The following is a 21,860-nucleotide window of genomic DNA, read 5'->3' on the forward strand; positions in this document are numbered from 1 at the left end:
TTAAAAGGCAGCATAATAATTTGAAACATTAAGGTCCCGTTCCTTCGATAATTAGAATAACTGGTTGAAATATAGCGTACTAATCCTGAACCAAACAAATTAATCAATATTTAGTTTGACTTACGAATCTAAACAATTTCTACAGGACATAAGTCATCTGTTTTCCATTTGCATGTACTGCTCAATTGTTATTGCATTCTTCCTCTATCTTGATATTTCCAACAACCTTTGTTAAAGACTTGAGTAAAAAGAAGAATTGTATAGTATAGTAGGAAATATATATAATTCAAAACCACTCCACTTGGACACAATTGCATAGGTAATAATTGGAGATATACCAATCTCCTAAAACTAGAAGGGACCTTGAAAGGTCATTGAGTCCAGCTCCCTATCTTCACTAGCAGGACCAATTTTTGCCCCAGATCCATAAGTGGCCTCCTCAAGGATTGAACTCACAACCCAGGGTTTAGCAGGCCAATGCTCAAACCACTGAGCTATCCCTCCCTCACTTATTAGCCATTAATATAATATATGGTTAAATCATTATAAGAAAGTTATATTCTTATGGTATTCAATGGCAAAAACAAGAAGCTGTAAGTTGATGACTGTTTTATATTGATTTTTAACACCAAATGCTCTAGATAGCTTCTAATTTTAAGTGTATGTTTAAGTGTAAAACTATAATTTGAGTATAATTAAAATCAAAATTTAAAGATATTTTTAAAACTTTAATATGTTGGTATTTGTATATTTTTATTTAAACCTTCCACTGCAGAGTAATTAACATCAGACACAATGATAATGTGCTAGTGTATAACTACCAGAAATGAAAATTATCTATAAACAGAAAATGAAATTAACAAGTCTAATACCAGGGTCCAAGTTGATGGAAACACAAAAAAGCAAGAAGGCCTTAGAAATTGGTGGAAATCAACTTAAATTTTAATTACTCACATTTATTACTTGGTGGCTAAGTAATTTTTAAATGCATGATTGTTATCATCACAGTATCCCTTTATGTACTGATTGTTTCGGCTGGGGGGAAACAAAAGTTAGGTGTGGGGGGGGTGTAAGTGTAAAAGGGGTAGAGGAAGCAACTGCCTTTCAGGTTCTAGTTTTCTTTGGTTCATCAGCCCTCAGTGCATTGCAAACTGGTTAATAAAGTAAGATCCTGATCCCACAAACCCTTGTGAGCCTGCTTAACTTTACTACCACGAGTAGTCCAATTGATTTTAGGGATTACCCATGGTAATAAAGTTGAGAGCACAGGTAAGTGTTTCAAGGATCAAGTCAAGTGTGAGTAGAAGATTTCTGAGCCAGGGAAAGAGCTGATCACATTTCATGAGGGTCTGGCATCTCCTACACATAGCAGGGAGAGGATTTCCACACGGAATTTCTTTGGTAAAAGCCCTACCATGCCCTTAATGTGGAAAAAAATACTTAATCCATTGTGAAATTAAACCAATGGTGATGGCACTAGTTCAGGTGCCAGGCTTGTTTCATCAACCCATGTTGTGCAAAATAAGTAGATAAAGGACATGCTTTGCATAACTGATTAAAGCAGAAAAAGTCTTATAATCCTACATTAAGACTAGTGAAAATCAAAATATACTAGGGTTTCAGTCTGCACTGATTTAAAAAAAAAAAAAGCTCTCAACTGGATTTCACAAAAGGTATTGATTAGGAGTTCTGTAACATCTCTCTTCTTGGCTATTATGCATTATACAAGCCAGGGCTGCCTGACCTGAGCTTCTTGGTGTATAGATACAAGAGGAAGCAGCATGTCATTGCATAGCTGAATCCATGCATGAATAATTTCAAGTACAACATCTCAACATATACATAATATTTCTGAAGGACCCATCATATCAAGAAAAAGGCATATTGAAAAAAAATCAGGGCATGATACTTTAAACATGAAACCAATGTTTAATAAAAATGAAGCCTTATGGATGTTTCAGTTAGTAGGTAAGTTCCTTTTATCCACAAGCTAGATGGTCATTCTAGATTAATGACTGATTTTTATTTTGAACACCAAATTAAGAACTATTTTTTGTGAACTGATAAGCAACTAGTTTTTGCTTGGTCAGAACCTGGCGGAATTTCATCAAGAACTTTCAAAACAGCAAATAGATAACTTGTCTGTGAGCAAAAACGAACCAAGAATGATTTTCATCCTACACATCCACAAAAACAGAGAGACTTCCTGACATCTTTGCAGATAAACATCCTTCCCACCAACACCAAAGATCTTTTTTTAACCCTTACACTAAATGGACATAAATCCAGTTTTCTGAACAAATATCTCCAGACTTGCCTTCTGTTTTCCAAAATCACATTCCAAGCTCAGTGTTATCACATCTTGAAATGGTTTAATAAAATGCAACACAACACAATCTGGACAAAGCTCTTTTTGTAAACTGTGAAATGCTAAATGATCTATGACCCCAGCCTACACATGTGCCTTTCCAAGGCAGAGGATCAAACAAGGGTCTGCACTTGTCTTGAAAGCCAGGGCACCAGCCTTGTCATATCATATTTGTATTCACATGATACAATAGGACCCATGACTTTCATTTTAATAGCCTCTGAGGCAATGGGCAGAGAAAGAACAGGCAACCTGGAAACTGAAGCTGAATTTAAAAAAAAAAAAGAAGTTCCTTCTCACAAGACCTGTTAATCACAATCAAAGCAAGTGGAAGATGTGGATATTGGGTCATAGGGTCACACACTGTCAGTAGTTCATGAAAGAGAGATTACATTTCCTTCTCCCCAGTTGATACTGCAACCTCAGAGAAAGATTATATGAAGCTGAGGGCTTAAAAATATCCACATGCCCTATAAATTCAAATCCTTTTTATGTAATCTATTTAATCTTCTGTTAATGATAATCTCTGCTATCAATGCACTCAAACAGGGTCAATTTCTGATGGATTTGCACTTCTTCCATTTCATCCTATAAGGGAGTGGTATTTAATAAGGGGAAACACCCTGGTCTAAGGGAACAAATATTGCTTATAAATCTGTGTGAGTGCTCAGACCAGCTCAAGATTTTTTTGTTGTTATTGATTTTTTGGCTTGGTTTGGACTGGTCCTGCCAGCTGATCATGATTCATTAATATGCCTTGTGTCCGCTTTAGTGCATAGGGAGACTGTGTGGAGGGAGGGAAATTACAGTGGATTTCTCTTTAAAGGCCCAAAAAGATGGGACTGAGAGCTGGAAATGGATTACAAGATGGCACAATAACATTTAATATTGGCAGAATCCCTTCCAACAAGCCCTGAGCCAACATGCAGCATCTCAACCCTGCAAAAGTCAATGCCGTTTGAAAAGCCATATAGCTTTGTTGCCTTATACAAGGTTTGAACACAGGCGCATGGGATGAAAATCAGGCACCCTTGGGACAAAAGGAAAAGGAAAAAAATGTATATTTCAGATACATCTCTATGCGCAGAAATGAGAGTGGCAGCCTGGAGCTCTTCCACAAAAGGTTTTCCTGATTGTAACCTCCAACTTCCTTTCGCCAGATGCACCTTTAAGGGAAGGTTCTCTCGCCTACCTTGATCAAAGGCTGAAGAAGCGAGTTATTGCCTTGTTTGCCGTTCTGATTTAGTGACAGCTGTGTTCGCCCCCCCCCCTTTCAGATTTACCGTTCTTCTGCCTAGTTCGCCAATGCACGGCATCAGTTTGCTGTGCATATGGACTCTTTATCCCGGGGCTTATCAGCAAATAGATGTAATGGGGGAAAAAAAGTTTAAATGACTAACTAACCAAATCCTCCAGCGGAACAACCACAGATTAGCATGCAAAAAAGGGAGCCACGGGCTACAAAAGCGATTCAGCTGATAACATTCAATTGAATTGACGTGCCTAGCAGAAGCCGCTAACGGGGGACACACAGCGCCTCGTTTCCTAGACTGTAGCCAAGAAAACACACAAGACTCTAATACAGTATAATTAATCGTTTTACTAAACGGCCCTGCCCAGAAGTTCCGCTGGCAGAGATTGCCGTTCGTCCTAGTTAACCTTCACAGGCAGCAGGGAGAGGTCCCCGATCCAAATTAATTTTCCAATTAAACCAGAATCCTTCGCTTTGCGATCTGGCTGGTGGGAAGAGTCAGCCACCAAACATCATTCAGGGAAATTAAACACCCCCCTTTCTCAGAGCTAGTCAATGATGGCAGTAATCTGCCGAGGTGGCGGATGGCAAATAGATGAGACTGGATCATATTTGAGCGTTTATGCATATTCATGGGGTGGGCTCATGTCCCTTTCGGAGAGCACTGGCTAAGGGTCTTTTCAACAGCCAGGCACCAAGGAAAGGGAGATTGCTTTGGATCACATTTTATATTTCAAGATTTTTTTTAAACGACCGCCTGGAAGGCTAAAGGAAACTCACTCATTGTCACCCACACCTCCGCACACCCTATGTGAGGAGCACCAAACATCAGTCTACCAGTTCACTTCGTGTCAGCAGCCACAGAATTAGTGCCAGCACCTTTCTCCAGAGCCACCACCAAATTTTGGATCATCACTTATCCCTTCTGACCACTGATTTCTCAACAGCCCTTCCTGGGACCAAGTTGTGGGGAAAGAGGGACTGCTGCTTTCCTGTGAAATATAGTGAGATAGCTCCACCTCAAATGACTGCTACTGTGTGAACATCCATCACACAAACAGGGAACTTGCCGGGGGGGAACGGGGGTAAAAGGGGAGGGGGGAAAGAGAGGCAGAAACTTAATCGAAGAGCTTTCCAGCAGCTCTGCAGTGTCAGTATTTGCACGCTGACCCTTGTCTGCCTACGATACTAGACATTAGCATCCAAACTAGGAACACCACCAGCTTGGCTCTTGAAGCCACGCAAACACTAAACCAGGTGTGGGGGTGCGGTGGAAAGAGGGGTGCCCAAAGGCAAGGCAGTTCTCGCTTTACTTACGGAATTTGGGGCTAGTGCTAGTTTCTGGTGTGGTGGTGGTGGACTCCTGGAAGGGAGATAAGGTCCAGGATGGAGCAGAGTCGTGAACATAGATCTTATAGGAGGAGGTAGCGTATGCCGCAGTGGGCCAGATGGGCATTGGCTGGGTACTGGGGGTCCCGGGTAGCGGACGGGAGGTCAGGATGGTGGTGCTGAAGGGGACCGTAGTGGAGAGACTGGTAGGGGGGGCAGCTGTATGACGCACAGTGGTAGATCTGGGGCTCGCCCGGATGGGGACCCGGGTCCCCGGGAAGCGGGTGGGTGCCCGAGTCATGGTGGTTAAGCGGGTGCTTATCCGGTTGGGTGTCCTTGACGTGGTGGTGGTGGTGGTCTCCATGCTCTTCGGCGGGGTGGTTGGCTTGGAGAGGAAGAAGGGGTCCTGCCCAATCCCTTTGGAATCCATCAGCTCGGTGGGGACATAATCCTTGACGGAGCCCACCACGATCCACTTGAGCAGCATGAGGCTGAGCCCCAAGCCGATGAAGCCGATGAAAAGAGGCACCACACACAGCCACGTCTGCTGCCGGTTCCAGACGATGCAGTCACTACATCGCAGCTCCCTGGGGGGGTCGGGAGCCCCATCCCCGTCCGGGCCCCCAGCCGCCGCCGCCGCCCCCTCCTCAGCAGCAGCAGCACCAGGTGGGGAGGCGCAGGCAGCCCCTTCACTCATCCTAGGTGCCTTTCACACCCCCGGAGGGAAAGACAAGACATCAGGGAGAAGCTGCTGCTGAGGAAAGCAGCATGCGGACAGGCAGGTGAGAGAGAGAGAGGGAAGGGAAAGCGATCGGTCTCCCAGTCTGTCAGTCAGTCAGGGGACATGTCTCCAGCCCCAGAAACCCCCCACGGCTCCTAATGCAACCTCCTCCGGCAGCTGCTGAATCAGCTAAATCACCAGGCTCGCTCCAGCCTTGAGCAGCAGCAGTCGGAGCATCCTGCTCGCTTTTATCCCCCACTTCCTTTCTTCTTCTTCAGATCCCCCTTTGTTTTTAATAAGTCACAAGAATCAGCGTCCAGGTTTTTTTTATGCCAAGGATCCGGATCCAGCAACGATGAGCCACATTCCTACACAGTGGCAGCTCTCCTCTTTCTGGGTCGGCTTAGTATCCCCCCCTTCCCCGCTTTGCTCCTTCTTATCCACAGATCAGATGCACCAGCATTCCTCGGCTGCTTCTTTGAGAGGCGACGGAGCAGCAAAATGCACCTGTTATTCAGCAGCCCTGCAGCCAACCCTTGGACAGCACTTTAGGAGAGAGACCAATCCGAAGGCAGAGCGGAGGGAAAGGAGACAGAGCTTCCTCGCTCTCTCTTTCTCCTCCAAGCAGCAGCTCAGCGGCACTTAAGTCCAAGCTGCAGTCAAAGTCAGGCAAGGATTTAAAAAATAAAATAAAATACTTATTAAAATAAAATAAAACGCCAGCAAAAAAAATATATATCAGAAAACACACGCAGAGGGCTGGATCGATAGAAAGAACCAACAATCACACACGCACGCACGCACCAGGCGGCTCCTGCCAAGCTTGCAGCTTCAGTTCGATTGTGTATTCCGATTGCAGTGCAAAAGAGGCAGGCTGGCACTCAGAAAGTAAAGCACCTCCCACCACAGCCTAATGGTGGTTTCTTAATGCGCACAAGATAAATAAATGATCCAGGCAGACCCCTCGGGAGGTGTATGGCAAGCTAGGGTGGTTTTTTTTTTATTTTGTTTTCCCAATCAGATCCTGAAACTATCTTGCGTGTGTATTAATCCAATAGGATCATGGTGTCTTGCCGCATGGTAGAAGAGACGTGTGTGGGGGAGATCAGGGGTCGGTGTGTGAATGAGGGAGGTGGAGACACCTTTATAGAGGATTGCTAGAGAAAGACCATAAACGGAGTTTGCAAGAGATACTTTCCTGACACCGTTAATTTCTGAAAACTGGTAAGGAGGGGTTGTAGTGGTTTAAGAGGGTTTCCTTATAGAAAAATGAAATTAATAGAGAATTGCAACAAATGGATGCTCCTTTCAGAAGACAGCGTAGCCGCTGATGAAACCGACAACAAAGTGATGGTCTGTCTATCAAGATGCTGCCTGTCAAGTTTCTCTATTGAAACTACTGAAGTTCTTTGATCTACTCCTTCAGAAGAGAGTTTAAACCCAATGCTGAGACCAAGGTGTCGTTTACCTCCACTCACTACGTAAACCTTAAAGTAGCCATGAGGCAAGTTGAAGAGTTAATGACAAAGGGGTCATTTTATTTCACTAGATCACTAATTCCCGATTTTAAAGAAAATTCTCTTTAAAATATTGCTTTTAATACCCTCTTTTACTTTATTTCTCTCATTAATGTTTGTTAATATTGATGCATCACTGACATTTCCTTAGCCGTTTATTAGACTATGTGTATAACATTTATACAGGAAGTTAATCTGGCAGACATAATAGAAATAAAGTAGGAAACATTTGTTATTCATATATATGCAGTAAATAAATATAGGAAATAGGAAAAAACCTTAAAACTGTGCAGTGTCTTGCTTGATTTCCCTCCCCTCCCCCATGGTATATTTTAGTAGTATTTAAAATAAAATATTAAGACTAGATCTAACAGGTGTGGGAGTTAGCTAAACCTCTGTGGTCCTCCATGAGTGTAACACCTGCCTCCGGATAGATGTTCCTGGGTTGATAACAGTTGAGAACGCAGAAGTGACATATCAGGAAGAGGTGCTTTTCAAATATTTCCTAATAAGAAAGGACTGTGGAGTAGAGCTAACTGTGGCCTTGGAGTAATCTGAAGGATCACATTCCTAGCCAATTGTTAAGTAGGAAATAATGATGACGAAAAAGCATTTAGAAAGAAAATGGGGAGAAATCATTAGTCCATGAATAAGAGTGTAGACATTGTTCATTGCTCAAATGCCTAATCGACCTCTAATAAGAGAAATAGTATAGGGTGAAATCTTAGACGTCAATGGGAATTTTGTCATAGACGCCAATGGGGCCAAGATTTCATCCATCATTTTAACGATGTACGCTTTTCAAGCAATATAAGCTTGATCCTGCTCCCCTAAAGTCAATGAAGGTTTTGCTGTTGACTTTAAGTAAGAGGACAACTAGGTCCCTATGAGTAGTAAGTTTGTATTTTGTCTAAGGATGTGAAACAGCTAAGATATATGTAAAAATACAAACTCTAAATTCTTCTTAATTACCTATCTACTGAAATAATTAATATTAGCCTTAAAATCAATTTATTAAAGTCAGTGCACGCTTGTTAAATTGCATCATTGGCGAATTCACAAATTATACTTTTCATAGTTTTATTTACTTTCTTCCTACTCGTTCTGTATTCTAGGCTGTTCTCCCTTTTCCTGGCATTGTGGCAATTGTGCTATGTACTGTATACTTTATTTTTTTTTAACCTTCATTCATATCCAAATGATACATATTTCATTTAGCCTATGTCTCAACCTGCACACATACCCAAGTACTGGTTCATGTAAATGCTCCTGGTTGCTTCCCATACTCATGCCCGAAGGTCCACATATGCTGTGGTGGACCCATGTAAATGCTGTGTACACACATCTACTTATGTTCACACTTCTATTATAGGTACGTGACATTGACGCTACCGTACCAGGGTTCTGTGCATCACAGGGAGCCACACTAGGAACCATTTTCTTGTGTTGTGTTGATACTGTCCACCCCCTTTACATTTGCCGATGGGAGTTCCTGATCATGTTGCCCCTCACTGCTATTCCCTGAAAAACTGGATGGAAGAGATGGAGCAACTGGATGATGATCTGGGTCTACTCCTGATCACAGTATACACATTTATGCAGCAGAGTAGGTGAATGGCAAGATACTGGATGGAATTTGGGTATAACTTTCTAACACATCAAAGGTGGCTGACCTTGAGGGTCAATGACAATGCATTCAGCTTGCATGAGAGAGATATGGTGAATGCCAGTATTGCCATGGTATGCCTATTAATGGACTGTGACTTCTGGTGTGGGAGAACCAACTCAGTGTGGTGAAATGACATCATTTTGGAAACCTGGAAAGACCAGCAGTAGCTTCAGAATTGAGAAAACAGACTTTCATGGAGCTGTCTGATGAACTTGCACAATCCTCTGGTGCCAGAACACATGGTTAATGGAAGCTATACTGGTTTAGAAGTGGGTTGTCACTGCCTGTGGCTACACCAGACAGCTATAGGTCCATTGCAAACCACTGTGGGGTTGGAAAGTCTACTGTCAAAGTTGTAGTTGAGCAGGTTTGTGAGGTGTGGGGTTTCCAAATGGTGTGTGGGCATTGCTGGCACTTATATATCATCACTTTGCCCCCCGCCCCCAGGGCAAATGAGTAACAGAACTGAAAAGGTTACTATTGGCTGATTCAGCAAGGCTTAGTGGACCATGGGGGCAGATTTATGAATACTAACATAGGAAAACATTGGAAAGATTCATGATGCCAGGGCAGTGAGAAGATCAGGATTGTACTTGATGAGGGAAGAAAGGACTTAATTTCCCACAAATTATATTATTCTGTATGTTGTCTGTGCCTACTGTTATTTTGTCTGTGCCTACTGTTATTTTGTCACATACCTGTTCCTGCTTTGAATCATGAAAACATACCCCAAAATCACTGACCATGGAAAAAGGGAAGTCAGTTACTAGCTGAGTAGGCGCAGAATGTCATGGAGTGAGCATTTGGAAGGTGAAAGCTTGCTGGTGTTGCCTCTACATCCATCTGGCTGCCAGTGTGGCAAACACAGTTCATGTAATCATTGGCTGCTGCACACTGCAAAACATCCATGAAGGGGGGAAAGGATGCTGTTTCCATACTGAGTAGGCTTAGGACATATCTGGTTTACAAACTTTGTACATGCAGCCAGATCCCACCCACATTCACACTGGTCCTAGTTCCCAGCAGACAAGGGAAAGCAGTGATCCCATATGTGCACACATCGTAACACAGCAGGCAGACAGGATGACATCTGCCTGAGCCAAGGGACACCTTCACATCCTGTAAAGCTTTTGAAAATGCAAAAACGAACATTGGTGCACACTTGTGGTGCTGCATAGCTCTGCGATGGATTGGTTTCTTTATCAGTCAAGGGCATTAGCTGTTTGTGTGTGTAACAATGCACACATTAAAGACAATTATAACAGGGCCTCTTCCTTTTGTTATGACCTTGGGGTTGTGTTTGTACTGTGGAGGTTTGTGATGACCCTTAGTTTTCATTGGAGTACATTCCACTGTGTCATAGCAGCTGCTGAGAAAGCTCTGTCTCCTGCACAGATGAGCTTGCTCCTTATCGTGAAAAGTTCCATTCTGCCTGAGAGTGGCGCTGCCAACCAGAGTTTTCATCATGGAAATTTAGGGAATCTTTTAGGTAATCAGATAAAGGCTGAGACCTTGAACTTGACTTCAGTTTTCCTGAGGTAGCTGTCGGCAGGATTTCCCTATGCCTCCCGACTATGTGGGTAGGAGACCTGTCCCCAACCCACTACCTTCCTGGGGAATAGCTTTAAAAAGGCCCTGAAGTCCCTCTGGGAAGGGAACAAAAAAACATGGTAGTATCAAGGTCAGCACATCTTTACAAACTTTGATTGTTCAGACTTCTGTGACTTCATCACATAGAATGTTCTTACTGAGAAAGTGTTGTGTGGAGGATGTGCCCCTGGGGAAAAAAAAATTCTGGATAGGCAAAATTTTGGTTCAAAGAGGAAGAGGAAGAGGATAACTTTCATTGGGAGAGGGGATAAATAAAAAGGAGTGAGTCTTCGTTTATTTATTTTAAATAGGCTGATGTTTAAGAAAAGGAAACATACCTCAGCCATTTTGGTTGTCTGTTGCTGTTTGTCTTCTTTCTTTTGGGCCTCCATGTTGGTTGCTACAATGATACACATAGTTATTAATAAAACAAACAAAACTGAGCTGTTTCTGATCCAAAATTAGAAAACAGATTAATAGAGTCCCAAATAATCCCCTTCTAGTAGCAGAGCCAACCCAGAAGCAAACAATGGTAATTTCATATCCAAGGATTCAGATCCAATAACACACAAATAGAAGAGATTCAGATTTGTATTTCCACTTTTGGCCCAACTCTTCAAATAAATTGAAATTATTTTTAGTTCATAAATACCATCAATGGTACCAGATGATGTGAGCAGCATGAATTCCAGAGTTTTTCAGCTTTATGGTTCTCTCTATGATAGCATGAAAGAGTCTCTTGAAAACACGTACTATATGATTTCCTACAATACATTTCTGTCATACTGGATTCTGACAGTGTGGACAACATGCTACTCTAAACAAAAGTTAGTTTCACAAACAAAAAGCATTGAAATTGTGGCTGGTGCTATCAATAATATGAACATTAAATTTTATGGGCAGTTTCCCTCCGCCTAGTGGGTTCCTCAATATTCTTGTTCCTTTTCTGCACTTAGTCACCACTTTCCTCTCCATCTCGGCTAATATACGTGGCTCCCTAATGGCCCATTCCTAGCTACAGTTAATGCATCCCTCATAACCTGAATTGATCTCTCCGTTCTTAGCTGCCACTTACCCCCACATTCAAATTTCTATGAATAATTCTATTCCTTTACAATGTGACATTTAGTCTTAGTTCCACACTGATCCCATTTCTCTGTGCTCCCAGCTGCTACTTCTCTCTCCACCCTGGTTGCTTAGACTGGACATTGGCTATGGCAGACAAACTAAGCTTTGCCCTGTTAGTTTGTTCTATGCGACCTGTTCTGTGTACCCCATATACTGTAAATCCTAGCTTGCTCAGTATTATAACCTTGCATTGTATTGACAGGTTCCCTGGCAGCAGGTGGTGAGCACTGTGTGTAGAATCTGAGTGAGAATTCCACTGCTGAGCTAACTAGTTTGGTGGCAATTTGGGATGTTAGCATGCTGCCAGTTAGCATTATGTCAGTTTAGTACAGGTGTGAAATGAATGACAGTTCATTTCAGAGAATGGAGAGAGATTTGCTATCTCTGACTATGAAATAAACACTGAATAACAATCTTAGGGCTAAATTGACAGGGGTAAAATATACCCATCCTTTTATAGCATGTAAATATGCTGTTTGTCCCTAGATAGCCAGCATGCCATCATTTATTTCAATTCATTCAAGGTCTATTTGTAAATGCCAGTGCTGCCACTAAATATTTATAATTACAACTGAAGCCTTGCCAATGCACATATACTGTTCAAATGTCTATCTTGGAATACTTCAAAATGGCTAATTGGAATACATCATAATGTTAGCAAAAAACCCCAAACAAACAAGAACTAGATTAACAATTACAAAAGAAGTTGTTTCCATGAAAAAATAAAGCAAAATACATCTCTTGGAGGGATGTAGTACTATATGGGAAAAATCTTGTAGCCTTGCTCAGTTTTTATCCAAGCAGAATTCTCTGGGCATGTTTACACTTATCGGTAGATCAGCACTGCTGTAATCGATGCACCAAGTGTTGATTTAGCGTGTCTGGTGAAGACATGCTAAATCAATGGGCGAGTACTCTCCCATCGATTTGTGCACTCCATCTCCCCGAGAAGCATAAGGGAAGTCTATGGGAGACGCTCTCCCATTGACCCAGCACAGTGTAACCACCATAGTAAGTGGATCTAACAACTGAAGTAGCATAAATTAGATTGAGGTAGTGTAGACTAGCCATCAGTGATGTCTCTGAGCTAATTCTACATTTAACTCAATAACAATTCTCAGTTATATCAATGGGAGTTGTGCCTTGATAAAGACCAAAGCCCTTGTCCTTTAATATCAAAGTTAAAGAGATGTTTGATACTGATTTGGGTGGTGTAGGATTGGCCCCTTACAGAAAAGCTCAATAAGGATTTCAGGATGGGCGTCTATAGTGAATACTTTAACTAGTCCCTTGGTGTGTACTACAGCCAGTGAAACAGCCGATACTAAAATGCATACACTACCCAAAACTTTCTGAGTCCCGAGCTCTCTGTCAGAAGTGTGAATGCCATCCTTGGACTGTGTGTGTGAGGGGGAAGAGGGAGGGATAAAATAACTGTAGAAAATCTTACCCAAAAAGGGCTGATCCAAAGTACAGTGCAATCAGTGGAAGTAAGTCTTTCTATTGACTGCAATCTGTTTTGGATTGGGCCCTAAGCCAAAATTAAAATATTTCCAAGCATTGAGACCTTTTGATGATAGCGCTAAGTGAGGAAGTCTATGAAATAACCACTCATCTGGAGCCAAGACATTTTAAATTATTTAGCATTATGAATCACTTTACAGCCAGTTTTTCCAGGAAGCCTGTTTTCCAGAACAAGGCTTTCTTCCTAGACTTCCAAGACTCAACGGAAATTGTGGTTGTCCCATTCCTTTAGTCCTTGGCACAATTTCTTTTGATTTCCTAATCTCCTCACCCCTGCAGTAACTGCTGTATGGTGCTTTCTGTCTAGTACTGAGAATAAATAAGTGCCTCCTGTCCTTTGCTACTACACAAATGACCTGGCATAGGATACTGTGTAGTGACAAGCCCTGAATACACAACACATACACCTTGAGAATGCCTAGACCTCTACCAGGTCTGGAGAAGGGAAATCCAAGTCTAGATTTGAATATCTCCAGTTATGCTGGCTGCATATTATTGCATTATTTGAATTATTGCATAAATATTTAGTTTAAGTATAGTTGGATCAATAAATCTGCAATGTTTTACACATACTGTCATTTGTGTGTTCTCTCCCTCAGCAACATAGGTTTGAAAAGGGTAGGAGTCTTAAAGTTGAGGGTCATATGAAGTTAATTATCTAAGGAACGCCACTGAGTATGAGGAAACATCTCACATGAATTTGCCAAAATATTCAGCAGATTTCTGTTGGCCTTGCAAGTTATAGACTAATTTTAAATTTTAAAGCATAAAATTGTCTAAAAGAAAACCAGTTACACATGATGGGCAAAATCCTCTGTCTTGTTTGTATGGGATACATGAGTGCTATGCTGCTGACAAAACAGGTTTAGCATGAAGCCAGAAGGTTCCGAAGATGGTTGGGTCTTGTGCAAAAAGAGAGTAGAGGGAATCTGCACCTTCTACATGGCAACAAGTTGCACAGATGTGAGAGGGCTTGAAAGATCATTTCTGTGAAGTGCTGGGGGATCTTGGTCTCTCTGGTGGAGCTGAAGAAGTTATTGATGTTGCAGTAATTCACACATTGCTGTCATGAGGGAGAGAGATGAGAAATAGGGTCCCTCACAATTAAAAGAAATCTCAAAGCATGCCATGCTGGAAGATAAATGGGTGGGTTTGCAGTGGATCTGTGACCTTCCCTACCCAGACTTCCATGGTACCAGTTTCTTTATGCCAATGGGCCCAAGAATTTTGCTCTGTGAAAACAGCTCCATTTCAGAGATGTCAGGCTGGGGATCCCTGTTGTCAGTAGGTTGGGGAATTCAGCATCCACTGTGAGGAAAACTTTCCATGCTCAGATTCTCCAGGAAATCACTCAAAACATATGGGTGTGTCAGAGTTACTAAGGAGAAAGAGGGTTGGGCAGTCAGGCAGGCCCTAGGATCCTCAATCCAACTTCCACTGAAGTTTATGGAATGCTCTGCATGAACTTCAGTCAGAGTTGGATCAGGTTCTAAATATACCTGTAAGGAAAGAGCCTCCATGGTACACAAATGTTTAGATAGTATAGTGATGAGCACAATATAAATACAGGGCAAGCTGTACAGCTTCAGAAAGCTTTACACTCTCCAGTTGACAGGACCTAGGATTTGACCTTAAATTAGATACATTTCCCCACATTGGAACATTTCTTGCAAATATTTGCTAAAATAGAAACATTTCTCTACAGTTTTCACCAATGTTGGGTGGCAACTTCCTGTGGCCTTGGTCATAATCTCACAGCACAGTGATTTTAGCAATTGTGTTGAAATGGGAATATAGGCACAAAATAAATGGTATAAGGGCTGTATTCTTTCTTTCAAGTCATCAGAGAGGCCAGGTGACAAAGGAAGCCAACAGAGCTAAATTTATATGTTGAAAATAAAAAAAAACTATGTTATAGAAAGGATGAGAGTAGCAATGGTGTAATCTGAAATAGTGTTTAAGAATGTATTTAATGCTCTTGAAAAGTTCCAAGCTGACAACAGGAGAGGCAAAGTGTCCTCACCAGCTCCACTAATTAAACTTAATCCTTTTTCAGGAAGAAACTGGCTCCTCTGCTGAGAATGATAGCAGAAGTGTCAGTTCTTACCAAACTGTGCTGCTGATTTTTGTCATTTAGATAACAATCCAGTGAGAACAGGACTGATACCATCACATGGGTCCCTGAAGAAATGTTAAATGGTAATGATTTTTTCTTACCATTAATCCAATAATTTTATTTTACCAGCCTATTTCAGTGAACTACAGACTAGAAGCCAAGAATTCCTGAGCAACCAAGCCAGCTCAGCCACTGACTTACTATGCGGTCCTGGGCTACCTGTTTTGTCTTCATTTCCCTATATGTAAAATGATACTTACTTGCCTATTCAGAGTGTTGTGAGAATTAATTTGTTAACGTTTGTAAAATGCAAAGCACTAAGCAAGTTATAAGTATCACTATCATATTGTTTTGTCATTTCAAAACTGGGCTGGATTCAAACCTAAAACAGCACTTCTTTTATTTGATGATGTGAGTTTTAAAGAGCACTTTAAACAAAGTGACAGAATCATTGATCAAAATTGAAATCCACGTATACACAGAGTTTGAAGATGTCATATTTTTGACCAAGAATTGCTCCACGGTAGCAATCTTGAAGACACTTACCCATATTTTTTCTCTGATGTGAAAGGGTAACTCTGACTGCAGACACCTGGAGGTGATCCTGCACAGCTGAGGCAAAACTTGGCCCATAATGGGCCAGAGTTTGATTGCTTTACTCATGTTGAGTAATACTTTACTCTCCAAGTAGCCTATTGATTTCAATAGCAGTACTTTCAGAATAAGGTGTCACTCAAAGTGAGTAAAGTCTGTGTGAGGTTTTGCTGCTATATATCCTTAGAGTTAAGCTTTTAGAAGCGGTCCTAAAAGACCAGGAGAACAGCAAAGATGGAACGATCTGAGGATTATTTAGCCTTTCTTAGAACATGAAAGGAACGTATCCTATCATACTTCATAAAATAGTTTTATGCCATCTCTTCTGAAAGTTATGTTTGAATGACCCTTTGAAGTAGTAAGAGCCCACATGATCTCATCATTCTTACAATCTAATTGTGGGGAAAAGCTAGACCTTTCATCTTTATAGCTTTATCATCATTCAAATTCCCCAAGCTGATCACCTCTTGGTGCATCTCAAGTGTACAAAAACAGCACTTGTTAAACAAGAGAGTCTTGGATGTTTGGGGAAAGTTCAACTACAGGTGAATATGGAGAACCTGCTATTCCTTAGGTTGTCTTGCTGCCTGCCTGCCTGCCTTTTATGGGTTTGGCCATTTAGAACACCCAGCTGACCTGGCTGTGGAGGAATAGCACAAAGGGACTGAAGAGAACAGGGGAGAGATGGCTACTATTTTTTTAATAACTTGTGTTCCTCAGTTTACCTGCTTGATACTATTCTGTCTGTCTACATGGAATAACATTAGATTAGGCTGTTAGGGACAGACAGTAGGAAATGAAACAATTACTAGAGAGAAGATAGTCTCTGGGGGAGAGACTTCAAAGGATCCCTAGGGGAACAATGGTTGTGCTATTAATTGGAAAGTGCCTGCCTACCTGATTCCAGCCAGGGTAATAGGCATACTTTCCAGGACTGGCTGGAGATCAAAAGGATAGTGAACAGTTGAAAAATCCCTGCCTGGGGAAGTGGGTGGCCAGCAATTGCTCAAGAGAGAGATGCTGTCAGAAAATGTAGCAGAGCTGTGGAGGTGAAGTAGGGGATCTGCAGGATGTATCTGAGGCAGCTGGGCTTGTGTAAGCTTTGAGAGAGGTGATAAGCTTTAGGCAAGAGGAAGGCAGGCAAAACTTTTGTGGTGTTAACTCTTTTCTCTGCTTGCTGTGTATCTTTGTGTGAATGGACAATATATTTGTTTGGGAGCATGTAACCAACGGCTGATTAAAGTGACTCAGAACAGCCCCTTCCAGAGAGGAGCATCTTACAGATTCCAATTACATTTGGTCCTGTTGAGTAAACACAGTTGGAAACAGAAGAGCTGCCACCTTGTGATTCAGTCTAAGAGTGGCAGAATCCTGGGGTGTTACCCTGAGAGAGGTGGAGCTAGCAGAACCTGGCACCTGAGAGGTGCACATGTGAGGCACTGCAAAGGGGTATAAAATATTCAGCACCACGTAACCATGGCAGAATGGCTGGAATAGGTAGTGTTGTAGCCTGGTGATCCAGTCTACCAAGTGCGGTCCACTCTGGGATAAGTGCAGATAGAGGCCGATTGCATGGAAAGAATGCCCGTGGGAGATACTGGGGGAGAGATCACAGTGTTGGTTGCCCCATAGCCATCACAGGAACATATTCCTAACAGCTTTCTTTGCCACAGAAATCACTATCATTCACCAATGAATGTTTAACACAGCTGACAGGCATTTTAGCTTATCTCTGTCTGTGGCATGAGCAAATGTATATTCTGATATTTAGGGGCATATGAAGCAATAGAAACTTAGTGGGGCTAGCATGCAAGGGAGTGATACACTTACCAATTCATGTGACTGTGTGAAAAATATTAGTAGTTCTAGAGTCCTACAAATCCAATGGGTTCTTAAACCTCCTACAGTGACATGGGATAGGAAATGTACAGATAAAACCTCAATTTACCAACACCAAAAGTTATGTTTTAAAAGTACTTGCTAGTTCATAAAGAATGCTGAGGGGCAGTTTGGGGAAGGGTTCTTGCAAGATTGGCTACCCACCTAATGCCCATGGGGGAGATTTACAAAAGTGACCAACTTTGAGTTTTGAAGGGAGTAGGACAACTAACTGGCCTGTGTAAACCTTCTCGTATGTCTATAGCACCGACTATGAAAAAAGTTCTTATGTTTTACTGTCACTTTATCTTCCTTCACCCAAAAATGTCTAGCTCAGCCACTTATTGCATTGTTTCATAAAACTGAGCTGTAGCTGCAAAGTCTTTGGGGGCAGGGATTGCCTTCCTGGTATATGCAATATAAATAATACATATTAAAAGCTGTGTTGAGAAGGAGGAAGAGGAAGGCAACATTTATAAGAGTTTCCATTAAAAACTTTAGGGGCAGATCTTCAGCCACTGTAAATTGATTTGCTTCATTGAAGTCAATCTGCAGATCTGCTTCCTCACCCCAGAGATTAAAAGATGGAGTAATGCCCCAGATAACCGGGGTGTCTTCATTAACATTCAATATTACAGCAAGCAACTATCGGCCCTATTGTTTCTGTTTCCTTTTCAACCTCATTCCCCATGAACCCACTTCAGAAACCTTCTACATGCCTCCTAAGACATAAAGAAGGGCACACAGCAGGCTCACCACAGCTGACCACAGCACTCTTACTGAAGAAATATTAGGACTCATCGAAACCATCCTCAAACCACTCTCCATAGAAAGGGCAAGTTTCTCAAGCTCACAGCCAACTTTCTCCAGAAACTTTGTAACACCCTCCCTCAAAACACCATACTTTATATCATGGATGTCACTTTCTTATACACCAATGTTCCTCAGTGGCTGCAGCACTGCCTGCCTCAAATATCTACAAGAAAATGGACAACACTCAGATATCCACCTCAACACATCACCAAACTCATCCATTTCATCCTGACCCCATAACAACTTTACATTCAACAATGAACATTTTGCTCAAACTATGGGAACAGCCAGGGTAAGAACATTAAAATGGCTATACTGGGTCAAATCAATGGTCCATCTAGCCCAGTATCCTGTCTTTTGACAGTGGCTGGTACCAGATGTTTCAGAGTGAATGAACAGAACAGGGCAATTTATCAAGTGATTCATCCCCTATTGTCCAGTCCCAGCTTCTAGCGGTTAGAGGTTTAGGGAAGCCCAGAGCATGGGGTTGTGTCCCTGAGCACCTTGGCTAATGGCCATTGATGGACACATCTTCCCTGAACTTATCTAATTATTTTTCAAACCCAGTTATACTTTTGGCCTTTACAGCATCCCCTGGCAATGAGTTCCACAGGTTGACTGTGTGCTATGTGAAGAAGTACTTCCTCATGTTAGTTTTAAACATACCACCTTTTAATTTCATTGGGTGATGCTTGGTTCTTGTACTATGTAAAGGAGTAAATAACATTTCCATATTCACTTTCTCCCTACCATTCATGATTTTATAGACCTCTATCACATCCCCCCTCAGTAATCTCTTTTCCAAACTGGACAGTCCCAGTCTTTCTTTTAATCTCTCCTCATACAGAAACTGTTCCAGACCCCTACATCACTTTTATTTCCCTTGTCTGTACTTTTCCAATTCTAATACATCTTTTTTGGAATGGAGTGACCAGAACTCATCCAAAGTGTTGGCATACCATGGTATTCAAGGTGTTGGCATACCATGGATTTATATAGTGGCTTAATGAGATTTTGTGTCTTATTAGTTATCTGTTTCCTAATATTTCCTAACATTGTTAGCTTTGTGAATGCTGCTGCATACTGAACTGATGTTTTTGGAACATTATCCATGATGACTCCAAGTTCTGTTTCGTGAATGGTAACAGTTAATTTATATCCAATAATTTTGTACATATAGGTGGAATTGTTTTCCAATGTGCATTACTTTGCATTTATCCAAATTTATCAGCTAGGCTGGTTCCCCAATATGCCAACTTCTTCATAAGCCATCGCAAGGAAAAGTTTCTGGAAAAAAATGCAACATGAAAACGATCAAATACCAGAGAAGGTATTTTCAGCCTCTAGACAGATGAACTTCAGCAGCTTCCACCCATCCAAACTCTTTCTAGAATACTCTCACACCAGCATCAATTTCCTGGACACTATGATTATCTTCAACAATGGAACCCTACAGATGACTATATACAAGAAATTCACAGATCACCAGACCTTATCTCCACGGATACAATATCTACCCCAGGCACACCAAGAAATCTGTTATCTACAGCCAGGCTCAGAGATATTGCAGAATATGCTCTGAGGAGTAAGTCCAGGATACACACCTTAAACAGACTTAAAACCACCTTCACCAAACAAGGACATTCCATTAAAGAAGTAAATCACATCAGGGAAAAGGCCACTCTAATTGCCCCAAGAGAATCTGCTTCAATAGAGAAAAAGAAAAAATTGACTGTGCACCCCTGGCTGTTGCCTATCACCCCACACTGGAAGCCAGACAGGTTATCTTCAAACTCATACTCAATGGGGACCACATCCTAAAAAAAAAAATCTTTTCTGAACCCCCTCTTCTGCCTTCACACAACACCAAACCTCACCAACCTCACCATCAGAAGGCAGCTCCCCACAGATCAGGATGCACCAACTCAAAGCAGCACTAGACCATGCCAGACCAACAGATGCAAAACTTACAGCCATATCTCCACAGCAATGATTATCAATACTGCTCAACACACCTTTCAAGGTCCCTGGGTTCCAATAGATGCCTATCCCATGTTGTGTACCTCATACAGTGCATCAAATGCCCCAAGAACATCTATGTGGGTGAAACTGGATATGCTGCCAAAACTCACACAGAAAAATGATAAAAGACAAAAAACACCTTACTACCTCTGGGCAAATACTTTTCACAAAACCATTGCTCCACATCCACTCTCTCAGTCCTCTCCTCACAGGAAATTTGCACAATACTTTCAAAAGATGAGCCTGGGAACTTAAATTTATAACTCTGTTAAACAACAAAAATTATGAACTCAGTAGAGACTGATTATCATGTCTCATTACAACAATCTGAAACCCACTCAGGACTTGGCTACACTTGTGAGTTAGAGCGCATTAAAGCAGCCCCGGGTGCCATAGCTCACTACCTGTCCACACTGGCAAGGCATGTAGAGCACGCTGACTCCAGGGCTAGAGTGCTCCTGGTACTTCACTTTGGGGAGAAGATTAAAGCTTGGTGCACCTTGGCTGAAATACCTGGGTCATGTGAACGAGGTGTTGCATTACTGCGCTCTGATCAGCCTCCGGAAATGTCCCGTAATCCCCTTAAGTCAATTGGTCACTCTTGTCATTGTTTTGGAATCACTGCAGGCATGCCGATATGCCTTTTGAAAGCTCCATTTCTGACATCCGGCATGCTTATCTGCTCTGAGACAAAGCAACCATTACTGTGGAATGCTGTGTGTGTGAGAGAGAGCTGGGGGGGAGGGAGGGTCTGCTGCTGTCTGAACTTACAAGACAGCATGCTGACATGCTCTCAGACCCCCCAAAACCCACTCTCTCTCTCTCTCTCCCCGCCATACACACAACACACTCCCTGTCACAATCCACCCCACCCCCTCATTTGAAAACCACGTTGCAGCCAGTTGCATGCTGGGATAGCTACCACAATGCACTCTTCCCTGTGGGCGTTGCAAGAGCTACTAATGAGGCCACGCCAGTGCGCTTGCAGCTGTCAGTGTGGACAGATTGCAGCACTTTCCCTATTGCACTCTGCGAAGGCTGGTTTAACTCAAAGTGCTCTACATCTGCAAGTGTAGCCATGCCCTCACTCTCCTTTATCCTTTGACTGCGGAGGTGTTAATTGTCCACTTAATTTTGATTAGTTTCTTGCAACATGCATAAACTCCTTATGCTTAACAATCTGTTCCATCTTGTATTTAGCTGTGACACTTTGATTACCTTGTTCAGACAAGATAGACAATAAGGATAAATACAAATACTACACTTAGGAAGGAAAAATCAGTTGCACAGATACAAAATCAGAAATGACTGCCTAGGAAGGAGCACTGTGAAAAGGGAT

At 42.0% G+C, this 21,860-nt stretch overlaps 1 protein-coding gene across 1 annotated transcript in view; it reads right to left on the bottom strand.

The window, feature by feature from the left end:
• Positions 1–5,646, bottom strand: part of NRG3 (neuregulin 3) — a 923,439-nt gene extending 917,793 nt beyond the window's left edge. The window contains exon 1 of the mRNA XM_039546067.1: positions 4,938–5,646. Within this exon, the coding sequence (XP_039402001.1) occupies positions 4,938–5,646 (709 nt within the window). The remainder of the gene's footprint in view (positions 1–4,937) is intronic.
• Positions 5,647–21,860: the final 16,214 nt, after the last annotated feature.

The sequence above is a fragment of the Mauremys reevesii genome, linkage group 7 (genome assembly GCF_016161935.1).
Source record: "Mauremys reevesii isolate NIE-2019 linkage group 7, ASM1616193v1, whole genome shotgun sequence".
NCBI classification, from domain to species: Eukaryota; Metazoa; Chordata; order Testudines; family Geoemydidae; genus Mauremys; species Mauremys reevesii.